General features: G+C 44.4%; 2 protein-coding genes and 2 long non-coding RNA genes across 7 annotated transcripts; 2 read left to right on the forward strand and 2 right to left on the reverse strand.

The window, feature by feature from the left end:
• The first annotated feature begins 700 nt into the window (after positions 1-700).
• hoxa4a (homeobox A4a) lies at positions 701-4,113 on the forward strand. Of its 3 annotated transcripts, none has more exons than XM_086015563.1 (3): positions 701-857; positions 2,240-2,585; positions 3,051-4,113. In XM_086015563.1, the coding sequence occupies exons 1-3, from the start codon at positions 735-737 to the stop codon at positions 3,380-3,382; spliced, it is 801 nt and encodes a 266-aa protein (XP_085871689.1). In that variant the 5' UTR covers positions 701-734; the 3' UTR covers positions 3,383-4,113. The 3 variants fall into 3 exon arrangements, with proteins under 3 accessions (XP_085871689.1, XP_085871690.1, XP_085871691.1); XM_086015564.1 differs by having other exon boundaries at positions 2,243-2,585; XM_086015565.1 differs by lacking the exon at positions 701-857 and having other exon boundaries at positions 1,990-2,585.
• A 1,741-nt stretch (positions 4,114-5,854) lies between these two features.
• On the reverse strand, positions 5,855-12,071 carry LOC147132288 (uncharacterized). Its single transcript, XR_015082283.1, has 2 exons — positions 10,858-12,071; positions 5,855-6,347 (listed from the first exon to the last, which is right to left on the reverse strand). It is a non-coding gene; the product is annotated as an uncharacterized LOC147132288 (long non-coding RNA).
• hoxa3a (homeobox A3a) lies at positions 7,187-16,049 on the forward strand. 2 transcript variants are annotated; one of them, XM_086015558.1, is made up of 4 exons: positions 7,187-7,624; positions 8,596-8,638; positions 11,502-12,066; positions 14,443-16,049. In XM_086015558.1, exons 3-4 carry the CDS (start codon positions 11,619-11,621, stop codon positions 15,195-15,197), a joined length of 1,203 nt encoding a protein of 400 aa, XP_085871684.1. In that variant the 5' UTR covers positions 7,187-7,624; positions 8,596-8,638; positions 11,502-11,618; the 3' UTR covers positions 15,198-16,049. The 2 variants fall into 2 exon arrangements, with proteins under 2 accessions (XP_085871684.1, XP_085871683.1); XM_086015557.1 differs by lacking the exons at positions 7,187-7,624; positions 8,596-8,638 and adding an exon at positions 9,609-10,105 and having other exon boundaries at positions 14,443-16,048.
• Positions 15,930-17,699, reverse strand: LOC147132290 (uncharacterized). The gene is made up of 2 exons (XR_015082282.1): positions 17,426-17,699; positions 15,930-16,470 (listed from the first exon to the last, which is right to left on the reverse strand). It is a non-coding gene; the product is annotated as an uncharacterized LOC147132290 (long non-coding RNA).
• Between the last annotated feature and the right edge of the window lie 167 nt (positions 17,700-17,866).

Below are 17,866 nucleotides of genomic sequence, written 5' to 3' on the forward strand. Positions count from 1 at the left end.
CGGCCAAAAAAAATGAATACGTTTTTTTTTTTGGGGGGGGGGGGGCATTTAATTTTCACTGGAGATGCTGGTTTCCAAATGCACTTTGCAGAAATGAATTCGTGCTCACCTTGCAGGCCTCTATATAGACGGCGAAATACATTTTTAATGAACGTGATTCGACAGGGCGAATAGCAACAAGTGCAACGGCCCGTATACAAACAAGCATTATTTCACTCAAGGAGAACTTCCAGAAAGGGGCTAATAGCTCAGCTGCCCCGGCCCATATTTAAACAGGATCCAATGGCAGCAGGTTGTACATTTCACCTTCCTTGATGTCGGCTTGTTATGGATATTAACATGCGATATTCCGCTTCCAAAATCAGCCCGGTTCACTCCTTTGCATCGCAAATCTCGAGAAGACTTTATGCAGAATTTTGCAAAGAGGTCCCTCAAAATCCACGGTTGGCCAGAAGTCCAAGTCCGGGGTGAAGAGCGGGTCAGCGCGTCTAACTGATATGAAAATGTCGGCCCTTTGGAAGAAGGGGGCACGCCTTGTTGTTTAACAAAGACTGTCAATGGGCAAGATTAATCAGAAACAAAATGGAAACTGTGTCACTTTGGGGTCAGGCACAAGTTATCTCTGTTTGGGGGAGTGAAGACAGCGAAGGGGGGACTCGGGAGGGAAAAAAGGGACGATGGGGAGAAAGGAAACGCGCTAGAATATTTCTCAAGTTTGGGTTTGTTGTTTGTGCATGCAGAGGCCTTGTTGGGGTGTCCCGGTGAGGTGTTGGAGCATCTTGGAGGACGTTGTCTCACCTCCGCGATGGACAGCCGGCAGGGCGGACTGCGCGTCATGGCTGGCGGCCAGCAACAAGGTCAGAAAGTTTTTTTTTTTCTAGGAAAGAAGCCCTTTGGGGGGTGGGGGAGATTTTCTGTACAGTTGACTATAATGGGCAACGATTTTTTTTTTCTAACAATACTGACAAAATTTATAGTTAACATATAAATAGCCAGTATAAAGGCATAATATATAAAGCTAAAAAGCTAAGGAAAATAGGAAAATTTACCTTAAGGCATTTAAAAATTATTATAATTATTATTATTATTATTATTATTATTATTATTATTGTTATTATTATTATTATTATTACATGGTCAATGCTGTTCCAAGAGTTGGGCATGTGTCCTCTCCCCCTTTTTTTTTTTTTTTTTTTTTACATCGAGGGACAGCATTAGGAAATCCACTGCCATATTAAAAACAGCACCTTGTTTGTTTTTTTTCACATTTTGTCTCCGTCGAATGCATTTCCCAATGCTGTCCTTCGTGCTTGTCAGAGAGCAACACATCCCCAGCGCTTTGTTTTGCTGGCGCTTGCGTTGCCAGATATGTGCTGCATGTCTGCAATTGTTTCTTGGTGAACATTTCGGGATACATTTAGCCGATGTGTGACAGTATACTTTGAAGATCATTGTCACCCATGCTCCAAACCGTGTTTATTGACGAGTAATGAGTTATGCAAGGATATTAGAATAATCGGATTCATATCGGCCGTTGGTTGCCAGATTTGTGCCGCTTTGACACAGCGGGCGAAATGAAAGGAATTTGTTTGCGTACGTGTAATCGTGCGAGGTGTTTTGTGTATTTTTATAAGCGCTGGTGCCTGGTGCGCTCCAATGCAAGCTTGGTCTCTGCAAGTCATTGTCCATGAACGCCTTGCTGACGGTGTCGAAATGTTTATTTTACACTCCCTTATTTGTCGAGTCGAGTAAGCATTTTGCAAACTCGCATGTTAATAATCACAAACGCTTTTAGAAATAAGAGCATGTTTTTGAATATATCCTCATACTTTTGCAGTTACTCATCTTTTTTTCCCCTCATGAAGCCTCGCCCACATAAGTTTTGACGCCGCGCGGTAAACAAGAATCTTGATTGGTTTTGCTTTTCTATAATGAGATTTAACAAGCAAAACAGCTACGTAAGCCAGTCCGGAGAGGTTCTGCTGGTGCCAGTGCCATGCTTTCCATTGGTTCCTGTTTACATGATGCCCGCAGGACGCGCGCTGATTGGTGGCCCCGCTCACGTGACCACACAACTTTGTACATTTGACAGCGAGTAGGAGGGTTTTGTGGAGATCAGAAAAACGACAGCGCGATAAAAATTAGTATTGTTGCACTTCACAAATTAATGACCATGAGTTCCTACTTGATAAACTCCAACTATATCGAGCCGTCCTTTCCTCCATGCGACGAATACCAGCAGGGCGGATACATCCCCAACCCGGGGGACTACTACGAGCGGCCAAAAGACACGGGCTTCCCCCATCACGAAGAGCCATCCTACCCCAGGTCCAACTACACGGAACCGGGCTACGATTACGCCAATGTTCCCGCCGCCGGACTGGACGATTTCAGCGACGGCCACCACTCCACGGCTCAGCCGCAAACGCTTCCTCAGAGCCACGGACCGCGCCTCGGCTCGGCCCCGGACGGCGGAGCGGGAGCCATTAAGGACTGCAGCCTCGCCGGTGAGGTCTACCCCGGCGCGGTGAAGGGCAAAGAACCGGTGGTCTATCCCTGGATGAAAAAGGTCCACGTTAGCACCGGTGAGTTGTCAATGCGGTTAAAACGCACGCGTGGCGTGGAGGAGCCATTGAAGGCGGCGCTGGTAGCAGGCAGGCAGCCACTTTGCAGCTGCAATTTACGACTATGGAGCAGCGGGGTCGGTAATTAAGGACCCTCGTAAATTTTATTGCTTGTGTTCGTCTGTCGGGGCTCATGCGCCTTTGTTGCTTTTTAACCCAAACTGCCTCCTCCACTGGAATGGAGCCAAAGTGCAATATCCGACCCCGCTGTTTAGTTAATCTTTCTTAAGCGTCAGCTGGTCCCCGTGGGTGCTTGTGCGTGCGTAAAACGTGCACGCAAATATAGTCCACTCAACTGGAGGGTGCTTTATTGGTTTCTGGGGATAATCTATCGGAATTGTGTGTTAACACCTGCCTGTTTGCCTGTTGTGCGAACCCCCCCCCCCCCCCCCCCCCTCTTCCTCCTCCCGTCAACCTCCGCCCCAGTCAACGCCAGTTACACCGGAGGAGTGCCCAAGAGGTCCCGCACTGCCTACACCCGCCAGCAGGCTCTGGAGCTGGAGAAGGAGTTCCACTTCAACCGCTACCTAACGCGGCGCAGGCGGGTGGAGATCGCGCACACGATGTGCCTCTCCGAGCGCCAGGTCAAGATTTGGTTTCAGAACCGCCGCATGAAGTGGAAGAAAGAGCACAAGCTCCCCAACACCAAGATCCGCTCCAATTCGGCCTCGTCGTCGTCGTCATCTTCCGGGGCCCAACAACAGCAGATGAAAACAGGCCAGCAGCTCGTCCCCACGCCGTGCACCGTGGGGCTATAGTGCACAGCCGGCCCCGTGTTAAATTAAAAAAAAAAAAAAACCCAAACCAGACTGAGATGGCAAAGAACACAAGTGGAAATAGAAGGACCGAGTGAATATTTTGGTGTTATTTGCCCTTTGTCCCCTTTCCACTCTGCGGTCGTCTTTCGCGTCTCCACATAAGCTTGAAATACATTTTTTTTTAAACTCCACAACGGCGACTGAAGGGTTCATATATTTGCTTTTTTATTATTATTTCTTTTTTACGAATGAAGGATAACGCACAGTCATGGATAAAAAAAGTGTTGCATTTCAGTTAGAAATGGCCAAATGGGGTCCTTTTGGATGGTTTATTTTTATTTTTTTCTATTTCCCACGGAGGATTCTAATATACTTGAAAGTTATGATTTAAAATCATTTTTTTTAGGCGTTCCATTGTAGTCACGGTGTGTGTTCGAGTGCTGAATGTATAGTCCAGGTGACATGCCCATATTGTAATGTACATATAGACAAATGATGAATGAAGGCACAACGAGGAAAGCATTTCTGCAGGTCGAGACTTTTTGGGTTGCTCGTTCCATGTTGTGAGCTCTTCAATATAGTTTGAGTCGTGCTCGTGTATCTCATGTTGTGTTGTTCAAAACTGTGAATATACATGCGTGTTTTTGTGCCGTCTCACTAGTGACCCCTGTGCTGTGTAGGCTTTTAGTGTAGACTGAATATGTCCTTGTGAAATAAATGTTGACTTGTAAGGCTGGGATGGCTTTGGATTGTTTTTCCGAACTGGACGATTGGCGCGCAAAAGCCGCGCGGAAGTCGATCATGCAGGATTTACTTTCGTTATTTTTTATTTTTTATTTAGCCCAACTATTTTTCCTTTGTTTTATCACAAAATAATAATAATAATTTACGCACTGATTACAATTATTGATCGATTTTTATATTTTAACATCAAGCTTTTGGAGTCGTCAAATTCGTTTTAACGACTCTGTTGAAAAAGACTAAAGTTTACTATTATGTTGATGCAAAAATCATATTTGATTTAGAGACGCTTCCTGTGGATTTTCCTAAACATGCTCGGCTGTAATTTAAAACCTCGGGAATCTCTGCGCTTTCCAAAAGGCTTGTCACAAGCTTGACTTTTGACACCCTGGTCGCAAACCTGAATTGTCAACTGCATCAGATTGTTTTCCCTTCGCCATTACAAGGCGACCTCAGCCAGCCTCAGTGCACCAGAGTGTGAGTGTTGGTCACTACCTGCTACATCCAAACAATGAAGGGTTCAACCAAGGGACACGGCCAACTTTGACCAATCACTGGTCCACAGCCCTTCTTGTGACCCCTGACCTCTCGACACATACAATGTTCAGACCATACATCAGCGCTGAGACCCCCGAGAGCCTTTTCTTTGCGTTGTCGATTGACCCCGAGACGGCACGGTGGAAAAAAAAAAAGAAGTCCGTCTTAAAGGTGTGAACCTCGGCTATGAATTCATCCAAAGAGACACCCCAGTCAGTTTGGGACAAAGGAGGAGAAACGTGTTGCTTTTGTGCGAGACATCCAATGTTTTTGTAGTGATCAGTGGGCACGAATGATTTTTTTTTTTTTAAATCCCTGAAATATTTTGCGTCATGCCTGACGGTGCGTTTTTATGATTTAAGTTTAAAAAAAACTGCTCTGAAGTACACATACTGTACATGAAAGCTGTGCAAAAAAAAAAAAAATGGCATTGAGTCTGAGTGACACCGATTTTGCGCAGACTCCATGAAAAAGTCCAATTACAATCTTCAAGTCATTTGCCAATAGAGGTCACTTCCAATGTGCTGAAATTTTAATTTGCCCATTCGCGTGGCTCGTTGAATAATGAATGGCCCGGGGTTAGAAATAGATGTGAGAATGTGCCTTATTTTCATTTGAAGTGATCTCTTCAGGGCGTGAGTCACATCTCCTCTGCTCCACACTGACCGTCATGGCTTGTGAGTAGTTTGAAGACTTTTTTTTTCCACCCCTCTTGTAGCTAGGTGGCAATTTAAAGCAATTCTTTATTCTGTAAAATGGAGCCAAAGTTGTGTTTAGCATGTACATTTAAATAAGGCTGATCCTTGGGTCCACAATGAATACTTCAATTGTTTTCAAGAGAATATTGTGCGACGTATTGAATTACACGTTTAACTTAACAGTCAGTATAGTGAGTAATAATACACGTTCCATTGATGCGATATTTAGGTGTAAAGTCATATATATACACTCGTGCATTTGACTTTAACGGCAGTATAAAAGTGAAGAAGGCATTTTAAAGGGCAGCTCAAAATGAAAGGTCCATTCAAAAAGAAAACACAATGGACCACGGTGCCTTGTTAATAATTCACAGAGTCCTCAGGGCTTAAGCTAGCTTGTTCACTTTGTTATTATTGTCGCATTAATTTGCCCACTTTTTAAATGTGAAAACCTCTTCAAAATGCGAATTGTTCAAATGAAGAAAGAGACAATGAATCAAGAACGTTCCAGATTTTATTATGATATAGCAAGCATCCCCATGCAAAAAGAATCACTTTTGAGACATTCGCTATTATCCTTGATGTTGGCCCCGGATTGTTTGGAAATGACTATCTTGACTTTAGCTGCACGTTAAGAGCTGCATGTCAACATTGTGCAAAGATATGCTTCTTGTTCTGGCCATCGTCCAAGGGGTCTTTGAACTTATCCTCGCTGACGTGATAAGAAGCTTTGCTTGGTTGTAAACGACTCGAAAACACTCCCCCAATAACATGTACAGTAATGTTCACTAAGCTAACTGCTAAAATACGACAGAAATGCGAAATAGCAGGCTAAGTTTGTTTTTCGTCCTCAAAATAAGTCTGCACTTGAATCTCTTCAGTGCGGGTCACGGAAAAGTTCATGTGGAGTGACGAAAGGTGAGACAAAAAAAAAAAAAAAAAAAATCGCATCCCGTCCACGCCAAGTAATCCTCGTGAAAAGATTCCATCTGTAAACAGAGAAAAGAACAAAACCATTAGGGACACATACCGGTTAACAGCTCTCCCGTGCGTAAAAGTTACGTTTCTCCGTGCGTAAACGTCAACTCTCCCGGTTATGGCAAAAGCAACTTTTACGCAATGTGAATACCGCCGCTCCCGTTCCTGCCTTTTAAAAGTTTACCGCTCAACTTTGGGAACACAAAAGGCTGGGCCGGGTGGGGTGGGAGTATGCAGGGGACGTTGTCCACTAGTGATTAATTGTTGTGGTGGGATTTTTCCACGCCCGCTTCTCGGTGTTGACTGAAAACAAGCGCCAAACGGCGCCGAGCAGAGAGAGAGAGCGAGCAAAAGAGAGAGAGAGAGAGAGAGAGGGATGGAGGCTCTTCCGGCCATGTTGGCAACGTTTTTGGTGGGTCCGGGCGCGAGAGAGTTCCCGTGGCGCAAGAGTGGCACACTCAGCGGGTGCTGGCAGCCAACCAAATCCCACACCGAAAGTTCTTTTTTTTTTTTAGTTACACCCAATACGCAATATTTGCCTCTCAAGTGATTAGCATTATTGTTAGCTGCATCCAAATTGAACGCTACTCCTAAAAGCCACCACACAAGATGGGGGCGATACTGAGTTTCCTGCAATAATGTTAATCCACAGTGGAGATTTATGAATGATCCTCGCAAACAAGTCCACGCAATCCGATGTGAAGGATCATTTTAACGTTATAGAGAAAAGAAAATCATCCAAGAGCACCATTTTATATCATACCTCACAGGATTTCACGCAGAGTGGGTCACGCGTGGAAATCCCAAGCGTGTGACAGAATCCTCCTCCTCCTTTTTTTTTTTTTTTTTTTTGGTTTATCGCATTTCACTGTCTCTACTAATGATTCACAGACTCAAATAAAAGGGATTTAAGTGGACGTTGCGTCACGTGACGTTGCTCCATGTTATGGCTGCGGCGAGCAAACCGGAGCCCCGATGCGGCCATATGATGCTCATTACAGCCCCACTTTGCACGAGGGGAGCCCTGGCTGGGTAGCTTGCGTTTATCGCGTGGGGAGGAGAAGCAGAAAAAAAAAAGGAAGCGGCGCAATCAAATCGGAGAAAAGCTCCTTTTTTTGGGTGTGCGTGTGTGTGTGTGTGTGTGTGTGTGGCTGTTTTACACGGCTGTCACGGACGGATATGTTTTTCCACGCGGAGAGAGCGCGAGCTTTGGGAGGATGGATTTTATTTTGAGGCATTTCCGCCGATTGTTCGTTGCTGTGGTGAGTTATTGCAGCGGGAGGCGCAGGTCAGTATAAAGCGAGTTAGTTGGTCCAATTATATATTTTTTGTAAAAATCTAATTATTACTTATTTGTAAATGTAGGTCACGTGAGGAACGTCTTGTCTCATGTAATTCTGATTATGACGTGGCTGGTTGACATTTTAAATGTAATACATTGTTCCAATCAGACACTTGGAACTCAAATTGTTTTTTAGTAAAAAAAATAATTTAAAAAAAGTGTATCAAATAAATGAATAATTTAAACCAATTCTGCAACCTGACATTATTTATAAGTCGAAACCCAAAAAATATTTGCGCTTAAACACTACGTCAAGTGTGATTTCCGCGAGGATCCAATCTCCAATCCAAAAAGTAGGTGAACGCTGTGGGGTTGTGTCGTTCCACGGGGGGAAAACGAGGCTATAATGGAAGACGGAGTGCCACGCAGGACGGCTCGGCCGCGCTGAGGTCACGGTGCTCCGGCGTGATTTATGGGCGCGGGGACTTGGGGAAGATGGTGCTCCGCAGCTAATGACTATTCGATCCATTTGTGGGGAAAAATGCTTACCGGCCGAGAGGGAAACAACAAACAGCATATTTGCATAAAGCTATTTTCATCTTCTTGCTTGGATTACTAAACAGGCAGACGGCGCGATTTCACTCTGATATGGAAATACTACTTCAATTTTTAAATAAATAGAGGGCTATTTGACAAAGCATCATCCACCCTTAAAATGATTTACAACCCATTTTAGGTTAGTATTAACCCATACTGGGTTATTTTTTAAACGCATATTGCAATATTTTTAACAAATATTTTGTTTTTTTTCCCAGCCCATTTTGGGTTACTTTTAACTCAGCAGTTTTAAATGTATTTAAAAAAAAATGTAGACACCCAAAGGCTTTTAACATTCAATACTCACGTCTTTTCCTTGCACTAAATGTGACTACCATGCAGAGTATATTGCAAAACATAATTCCCCTTCTCCGTTGCAGAAATCCAAGCCCATAAAGCCAGCTCACACGCACAACTCCCCCGGTAAGTCTATATTGGTCTTTATTGATTTATCATGTGATGGCTGCTTATTTCATTTTTTTGGAGGGGGGGAAAATAATAAGTAGCACGCCCACCAAAGGCCTGACAGAAGCAGTGTGTGACTTTTCTTTGGATGTGCAACATGAGCAGGCCGGGAGCAATAATTCCTTCTCTTCCACTTGTCTGCGAGGTGTAATTTGTCACTATAAACGTGACGAGGAAGGCTCTTGGAGCGCTGCCTCGCTCCTTTCCAAAACCCATTTCTACTCTAGCCACGTGCACGTGCAATACATATTTAGATTTTTTTTTTTTTCTACATCTGTTTACCGGCCATTTCCCTTCGGCTTATACCTCACGCCGTTTTCTCCCCCACCTCGATGACTTTTAACCTCCTTTACTCGCTTTAAAAAGACAGAGGAGAAGAATCAGCAGTGCACAGCACAAAGAGGTCAATAATTAAGCCGAGGTAGCTAAAAAAAAAAAATCCTCACGCGTGATTTTTTTTTGGGGCCCACTCACCATCCCACGCGTACCGTATTTACGACCTTTTTCCCCCCTCCCTCGCGTGTGTAGTAAAGCTGACAAGACGTTTTCCTTTCTGCGAAGATAAAAAAGACAACATTACCACGCAGAGGGATTCCCCCACGCTCTCTTCCCCTCTTCTGCTCCACGCTGCGTGGCCTCACTTGATCATACATCCACTCCGGAGTGAATTTCGAACGCGATCTCCCCAAGATGCAAAGGTTAATGATTAATTTCTCGACAAAGCCTGTTCCCTTCGAAATGGAATCACCGTTGCAAAGAGGTGATAAATAATAAAAATATAAGGATGGACTTCTCGCATACTATTTGTGATTATGTTCCATTTTCTCTGTCTCTTCTCTCTCGCTCTCTCTCTCTCTCTCTCTCTCTCTCTCTCCCTCATTTGGTTGGGGGAGGAGGAGGAGGAGAGGCAGCCACTTGATTTGAACTGCCTTTCCAAGGCGCTACTTCATTTGCATAATTTTTCTTGTCTATGGTGTGAGGCTGCGGTTCGGGCCAGTTGACTGGTGTCCGCACGATCACGCAAGAGGTCCGGTCCAGCCTGGCTGCGTGCACGCACACGCATGGCTCTATTATTGCTGTGGAGAAGCATTGCTTCCAATGGCGTGACGATAAATTCAGCCCTTGAAGCCAGATAAGACTTATCTCGCTGACCCGCCTGCTTTCGTAATCTCCATGTACACATCCACGTCGAGTGGGGAAGACACGAGAAGGGTGGAAGACAGGGGGGGGGGGAAAGCAAAGGGGGCTTCTCTCTCTCTTTCTTTCTCGACTCTTCTTGTTGTGGTTGCCGCCTGCACGCATGGCGCTCGCTGCTGCAGCCCAGCCCTGCCTCCTCAACTTTCCTCCGGATTACTACTTTGATCGATTTCGTCGCTGAATGAGAAAATATTGCTCGGTGCTCTGCATTGGTCGTCAGAGGTTAAGGTAAGCAGGCCAGGAATAGGCTGCCTGGGTTCTAAATGGCCGAGTTTGTGTGTCGCGAGCGGTGATTTATCACCGTATGACTTGGATCTCGGTTCAGGAAGAGTTCACACACTCGCAGATTTCTCTTAACGTGGAGCACACGGCATGCGCGCAAGATCAAGCCTGCCTGCAGTCGCTCTTTTGGGATTAATGCATAGTTTTGCTACACTATCCGTTTTAGGGGGAATCGGCCAAGTCTTCTCGGGCCACAGATGCAGTCGAGACGATTACTTTTGTTTTAATTATTAGCTCGCTGGAGCTCATTTTCAACCGATTTACCTGCTTGTCACGCACGGCTGCGCCAATGCAGTTTTATTGCATTTTTGCACATAACTTTTAGTCGTTTTTTTTTTTTTTTTTAGTTTCGAAAATATACGTATTTATTTTTTAATTGTATCCTAGTGCTCGCTTAAGGGAAAAAAAATTAAGATGGAATTTCATATAGACTACCACTTATAATTTATTATTAAAAAATAAATACATAAAATTCGTTTATTACTATTATGATTATTATTACTATTATTGTTGCGATCGTTTCCATTCATTTGATATTCGGGATATGCAAGTAGCGGCTCACTTCATGGTAGACGTTTCTAGTGACAAATTAATTTTAAAATATGCTATTCTCTCTCTTTTTTTTTTTTATCAATTTGAATTATTAATTTTCATGATTACGGTTTGTTTGGATAATTATTCAATAATGTTTTGGTTACCTCAATGGCGTTTGACGTTAGCAGTAGGCCCGATTCTGGCCGGTTGTTCCGAGCTGGGTCCAGTGACCCTCGCATGCCAGCAGGATGGTCAACCGCGTAGTCAACACCATCATCCGCCATTATTATTGGTCAGCACAGCAAAAGTTCAGATTGTGGTCTTGAAGATGCACCAATGTCCACCCGGTTTTTCAGGTTTTCCGCAGCTTTTATCTTGAGGAAAGACACGGAAGGGAATGTGCTTGTTTACGCCGTGCAAGCAAGTGGCTGAGTAACGTTGCAGACCAAAAAAAAATAAAAATAAATAAATAATAACTCAACAATTACAGGCTTAATTTTATCACCCCCTCACTGAAATTTTGAATGTTATTCTCATGCGTTTCTAAATAAGAGCGGTGTCTTAAATCGACATTCCCGTTCTTGTTAGATCCCGCAATTGATTCGGCGATGTGAACTGCTTTTGAGTGCATGTTGCTTAGCACAGCTGGTAATAGAAGGTTGGCCGGTGCAAGCCAGAAGGTAAACGGCAATAGCGCGCACAAGCGGCGGGCCCTATCTCGCCTATAGTGCGCTGTGTCAGGCCTGCATTGAAAAGTAAGATGGATCGCCACCATTTCGTCTCCTCACAGTGCTTGTTGTAACCCCAGGTTCACCCGAGGAGGCCATTGGCGGAGAGGCGTCACGTGACTACGGGGTGCCAATGTTCTTCTACAAGGGTGTCAAGACCCTGTCACTTTGTGAAATAAATATTGGGAAACGGCGAGATGCAAAAGGCAACCTACTACGACAGCTCGGCAATTTACAGTGGCTACCCGTATCAAAGCGCAAATGGCTTCAGTTATGATGCCAATCAGGTCCAATATCCCCGCGCCTCTCATGTGGAAAGTGACTACCATCGACCCGCCTGCTCCCTGCAGTCTCCTGACGGCTCGGTGGCTCCTCTGCACAAGCCGCTGGAGATGCAGGCGGAGAGCTGCGACGGCACGGCGGCGCCGTCCAAGGCGCGTCATCCCGAGGGCAGCCCGCCTCCCTCGCGCTCCCCCTCCGAGAGCGGCCACAACGCCAACAACGGCGGCGGCGGCGGCGGCGGCGGGCAGCCGAGCGCCAAGAGCGGCTCGCCGTTGTCGGGCGCCCGCGGCAAGCAGATCTTCCCCTGGATGAAGGAGTCCCGCCAGAACACCAAACAGAAACCCGCAAATAGTGCCAGTTCAGGTACAACACACGCAACCTGCACCGTGAAATTCATGCTGGGGGGGGGGTAGAAGAGGGGCGGGGGGTGTCAAAACACATCATATAATACTCCCACTGTGAAGGCCACAGCAAGTGGAGGGAATGTTCCCACTTCTTCCCCGTGTCTTATATGTCACATAGAGGGAAATTTTACATGCGACTTCAGGAAAGCACGGAGGGGAATAATCAACACCTCTGAGTAGTTCTGTTCACGGCGTCCAAATTCGGGGGATTTAAAGGGCCACGCACCCCCACCTCACCATGTGAGCGCAGACTAAATAAGGCCGTGCATGCTTTGGGACAAGATCCCACCATTTGCCTGCTGCCCCCTTAGCCTGAAGATGACCTCTGCCTACTGTAAACATACACATGCACTGATCACATAGCGTTCCCACAAAGTCAACATACACACTAACAAGCGCCAGTTGTCTCAGCAGCAAAACCTTAGCAAACCATATGATCATTTAGCCCATTTCCTGAGCGGGACATTATTATAATTTGGTGCCATGTGTATGACTGTCCCACCATAAATTTACGAGCTATTAGTTCCTCAGCGGAGGTTATGTCATCCTTACAGTCCCGCTGCTCCATGTTTGGCTCGACAGGTAGTAAAATTTACTATGTGCCGTTGGCCGCCTGCCACAAAAACTCCGAGCGTGCCTCGCTTTGCTGATGTCGGGCTGCAAGAAGGGGCAGGCTTATCTGTGAAGTTGTGCACACAATGAGAAATGTGCCTGAGGCATGTGCTACTGTGTGACTATATGGAGGGGGCGGGGGTGGGTTTGGTTGGGGGGGGGGGACTCCATAGACAAGACACTGGCCTACTTTTCTTGAGTTGTATTTTCATGCGTTGTGGTTCACAAGAGACTTTTTAGAGAGTGTTTTCACACATTTTCATAACATGAATAGAAGTGACACCATCTCAGTGTCATTCTGCCCTTCTAAAGACAAAAAGTTCTGAACGCCACAGACAGGCAGGTGTTCAATATCATGGGTAATGTGCAGAACTGTCTAATAAATCGTATTCCTTTAGTACTCCTCATGACGCTCTTGAAAAAAAAAAAAAAAAAAAAATGTCACAGGTGTTAAACCTGAGGCTCTGGGTTCATTTCCGGCCCACCAAATCTTTTAACGTGGCCCAGGGAAAGATGTTAAAAAGATAGGATAAGCACTTTGTGACTACAGAGATACAATTGAGACTATTTATTTCCCTTTGGGCGAGGTCATATATACACATGTTAGATAGACAGACATCTTACTTTGCTCCCAGAAAAGTGATTATATCAAGGAGAGAGAAACAAGGTCTAGTTTGTCCGAGCACTAGAAAAAGATATGAGGTCACAATTAAGCATTTTATAAATGCAATTAGAGCAGAAAACATTCTGATGTCAACAGCATTTTTTTTTTCAACAAGTAGTTTGAATACTTAAATGGGTGTTTTTACTCTATAAATAGGTTTTACTGTTGTGAAAATTGGCTTTCTTGCATTTCACAATGAAGAAATAAGCACACTATGAAAACACTTGGGTAAAAAAAAATCAGCAAATGCGTCAAAAACGGACCGATCAGCTATTTGGGTCAATTTGACCAACCTTCTTGGGGATTTTTTTGAACAAAACAGTCCAATTTTGGTTGGTTTTGTACAAAAAAATATTTTTTTTGGTTCATTGTTTGCAACAACAACCCGGAAAGTTGAGTCGAATTGACCTAAGTAGTGTATCGATCCATTTTTGACCCAAATTGTGTTATTTTTAACAACTGTTTTTAGAGTGAACCTCAATTTAAAGATATAAGTAAAAACAACTTGCTTGCTTTGTTGTTCTATGTTTCCAGAAATGTCAGTAATTTATGTTTTAAAGTTTTTCCAACTCAAATGACGGTTTTAGGCCCAAAAATACAAGTTGTGTGTGTGTTTTTTTTTTTTTTTTTACAGTGCACTGCAATATAATACAAGAATGATAAACCTCATTTAATACCTCCCTGATAGTGTGCCGATCAAAACAATTTTTCTTTTACCCTTAAAACTGCTGGTTCAAAAATTACCCCATTTCGGGCAAAAAATAAATAAATAAATAAGCTGCTCAAAGTTGAGTTAAATTCACGCAAGTAGCGGATCAGTCCAAGCTTTGCCCAAAATTGGGTTATTTTTGCCCTAGCAGTTTTAAGAGTGTTGTGAATGAAAAACCGTTGATGGCATAGTGTCCAAGCGTACCCCAACGTTGTGGCCCGTGAGTGTATTTATTCAGTAAGCAAACACTCCTGTAGTTTTCTTATCAGCTGTGTTCTGCTTTCACTCTCACTGTCCTGCCTGTAATGGATCACTGATTGACCCCCTCCTCCTCCTCCATCCCCTCACAGTGGAGAGTTGCCCCGGAGACAAGAGTCCTCCAGGCTCGGCCGCCTCCAAGAGGGCCAGGACGGCTTACACCAGCGCCCAGCTCGTGGAGCTGGAGAAGGAGTTCCACTTCAACCGCTACCTTTGCAGGCCTCGGCGGGTGGAGATGGCCAACTTGCTCAACCTGACCGAGAGACAGATCAAAATCTGGTTCCAGAACCGCAGGATGAAATACAAGAAGGATCAGAAGGGCGTAGGGATGATGCCTTCCCCTGGGGGGCAGTCCCCTCGGAGTCCAGTGGGCCCCGCTTCCGGTGGAGGATACCTCACCTCTATGCATTCTCTCGTCAACAGTGTTCCTTATGAGTCCCAGTCGCCCACGTCTTACAATAAGAATCATCCAAACGCGTACGGCATGGCGACGTCATACCCCCCGGCCGGTCTGAACAACTCCCACAAGAGGTATCCCGACTCGGCCACGCCCGAGTATGACGCGCACCCCTTGCAGGGGGGAAACTACGCCACGCACATGCAAGGCAGCCCCGTTTATGTCGGCGGAGGTTACGTGGAACCCATGCCCAACTCCGGGGCTTCCGTTTTCGGCCTCACGCACCTCCCGCACCCGCCGTCCTCCAACATGGACTACAATGGAGCAATCACGATGCAGGGCAACAGTCAGCATCACGGCGTTTGCGATCCCACGCCCACGTACACAGACCTTACACCGCAATACTCTCAGGGAAGAATCCAGGAGGCGCCCAAACTGACTCATCTGTAGCGGTGCACGGCGCAGCCAGTATCACTCCGCCCATTGTCTTGTTGCCACCTCTGGACCGCATCACCGTCTTTTGTTTGTGCGACTCCACACTGCGTCCCCCTTCTCCCTTTCTCGCGCTCGCCTTTTCTCACCTTTTAGGTTTCTTTTAGTTTGACGATGTGTGAAGTAGCGTATAGGATAGATAATCTTTTTTTTTTTTTTTCTTAAAAAGACATTTCTGAAGGCTCGAGGAGGACGTCGAGAAGAGCCAAGGCCTATTTAATCTATTTTTTTAAAAATGTTTTTCGAATTCAAACAGGGTATTATGAAAATATGCTATTCGTTTTTTATGTGAACTTATTTATCCGCATTTGAAGTTGTTTTTTTTAATGCATTTTGTTGCACTTGTGAAAGGATCCACGGCATACGTGAAAGAAATGCATTTGTTCAAAATAAGTGTCACGGGCTATAGGCTGCAAGCCTTTTGCTTGTTTTTGTTCTATTTGGACTTTCTCATGTTATTTATTTTTTGTTTAGTGTTATAACTAGTCCTGGTATTATTTGACACCCTTGCGAGAAGCTCAGTGGGTTCATCCCCCTCCCCCCCACAGCCCCCATTTCCAACCCACGCCAACTATATCCACGCAAGCTCCATTTCCACCCTTCTTCTTCGATTCAATATTTAGTTTTTATTTTAATTTTCTTCCAGAATGTAAAATCAATCAGTCGACGCAATAAGGGTGGAAAGAAGGATACATTTTAGTCGTTTCTTTATTGAACAGAATTCAAACACACGACAAAATCTTTCATACATTCCATGCTGCTCCAGTTCAAAGAAGTAAATAAAACAATTGAAATACAATCAAAGCATATTTGTTTTAATTCAGACAAATGATCAGAATGCACATCCTTTATTTTTTTACTGAAGAAAAAAAACAGCCCGTAATAAGCATTGAATTAAACAACATTTGCTAAGGAAGGTAGTGCCCAAAAATAGAAAAATAAATGAACACAAACAAATGCGCAATAAATTATTCTTGCACCCGTCAACCCCCACAGACAAAAAATAAAAAAATAGAATCCAAAAAATCCGGCATTACATCGGTCAGTAAAATAGCAGGGACTGTCGGTTACATGAAGGCAAGCAAAAGAAAAAGCTGCATAATTTATTTCCCTCTCTTCCTGATGAGACGTGAAGAAAACTCTCGGGTGGCCTTCTTCCCTCCTCTCATCTCATCTGCGTGGGCACATCCATAATAATAAAAATGTCAGGCGCCGGACCCTTCAGCGGCCCCTGCAAGTAGACAACAATCTAAATGAGAAATCGTTTGAAAACTAATGTCCCTGAATGTATTTCGAGTTGGTCAAATGCGGCCAGAGAGGATACGAGCTCCAAGTGAATTCGTATTGGCTTGTTTGTCTCATTATGCAGCAAAATGCACGTAAAAGTCCAAATGTCTTTAAATGCATCATTAGGATGATGGCGAAAGGAAATGAAATTAGAGTTGGAATTTGTTTTCAACCTTTTTAAAGTGCGCTGAAATGAATGTGAGTCGAACAAAAACAACAACAAATATGAGCGTTATTTATAAAAAAAAAAATCGTTGTTCACAAACACAAAATATAAGCACGGTTGTTGTTTTTTTTTTTTTTTGTTAAAAATGAATTGCATTCTCACAATGCTCCATACAGACAAAACATTTACTCTTAGGTTGCAAATGTCTCCTTTTTTCTTTTTCTTTTAAACCTCCGATAATGTGTCCCCCGCCCCCACACATAAAAAAAAAAAATCGTTTCCAATCTGAAAGTGATTGATATAACAGGGCATTAGTATCCATGGCATATGGTTAGCAGGGAAACCTGGAACAATTGAACCATGGTGTGTCAAAGCTGGACTTGTGCATCCACATCCTATTCGTACAACTGATCTGACCCATATGTGCCTCTATGGCTGCATTTAAACCAGTAGTAAGCCATGTTTTGCAAAATATTCACATCCGTGGGAAACTTGTTAAATCACTCTCGTTGCAATGTGTGTAGGCTCACCCCCCTAAAAAAAAAAAAAAAATCCTCCACCCACCCACTCCTTATAAACAAAGCCTGTGCGTAATTCCAAAATTCCCTATGGCAACCCTCGCCACTAAACTCCTTCGATGTGTGCAAAAATATCTCCGTGTAAGCGCGTAAATCACCTTCCCGTTCGCGATAAAACCGATAAAAATCCAGGTGGATACATTTTCGATACTCACCGGTGGTGTGTTCACTGTCTGCAAGGAAATACGCACTCGCCTTGTCCGATTCTTATTTATCTTTTTTTAAACATCCCTCCAGCGACAGCTCGGGCAAGAAGCAGCAGAAAATGGTTCTAATCTGAGTGACCAGTGTTTCTCGCCGCTTCCTGGCTGCATTTGATCCGGGGGAGAGTTAGAAGCCTTAAATGTGTTGTGAGGGCACCGAGCTGTCAGACCTTTTGGCGAGTAAGATTGATCGCGTGCAGGCTTCCAGCACTCTTTGTTTGGTGTATAAGCAACAAACTGAGAGAGACCTATACCACTTCTTCCTCTCTCTTATACTCACCAAGTCATATTTTTCTTTCGATGGAAATATACCACGGTGTGTTTAAGGGGGGGTGGAAACATTCCCATAAATGTGGCTTTCACTGATGACTTTGGAAGGACAATAAAGCAAAA

The sequence above is a fragment of the Filicampus tigris genome, chromosome 18, assembly GCF_054856515.1.
Source record: "Filicampus tigris isolate MCC_2025a chromosome 18, RoL_Ftig_1.0, whole genome shotgun sequence".
Classification (NCBI taxonomy): domain Eukaryota; kingdom Metazoa; phylum Chordata; class Actinopteri; order Syngnathiformes; family Syngnathidae; genus Filicampus; species Filicampus tigris.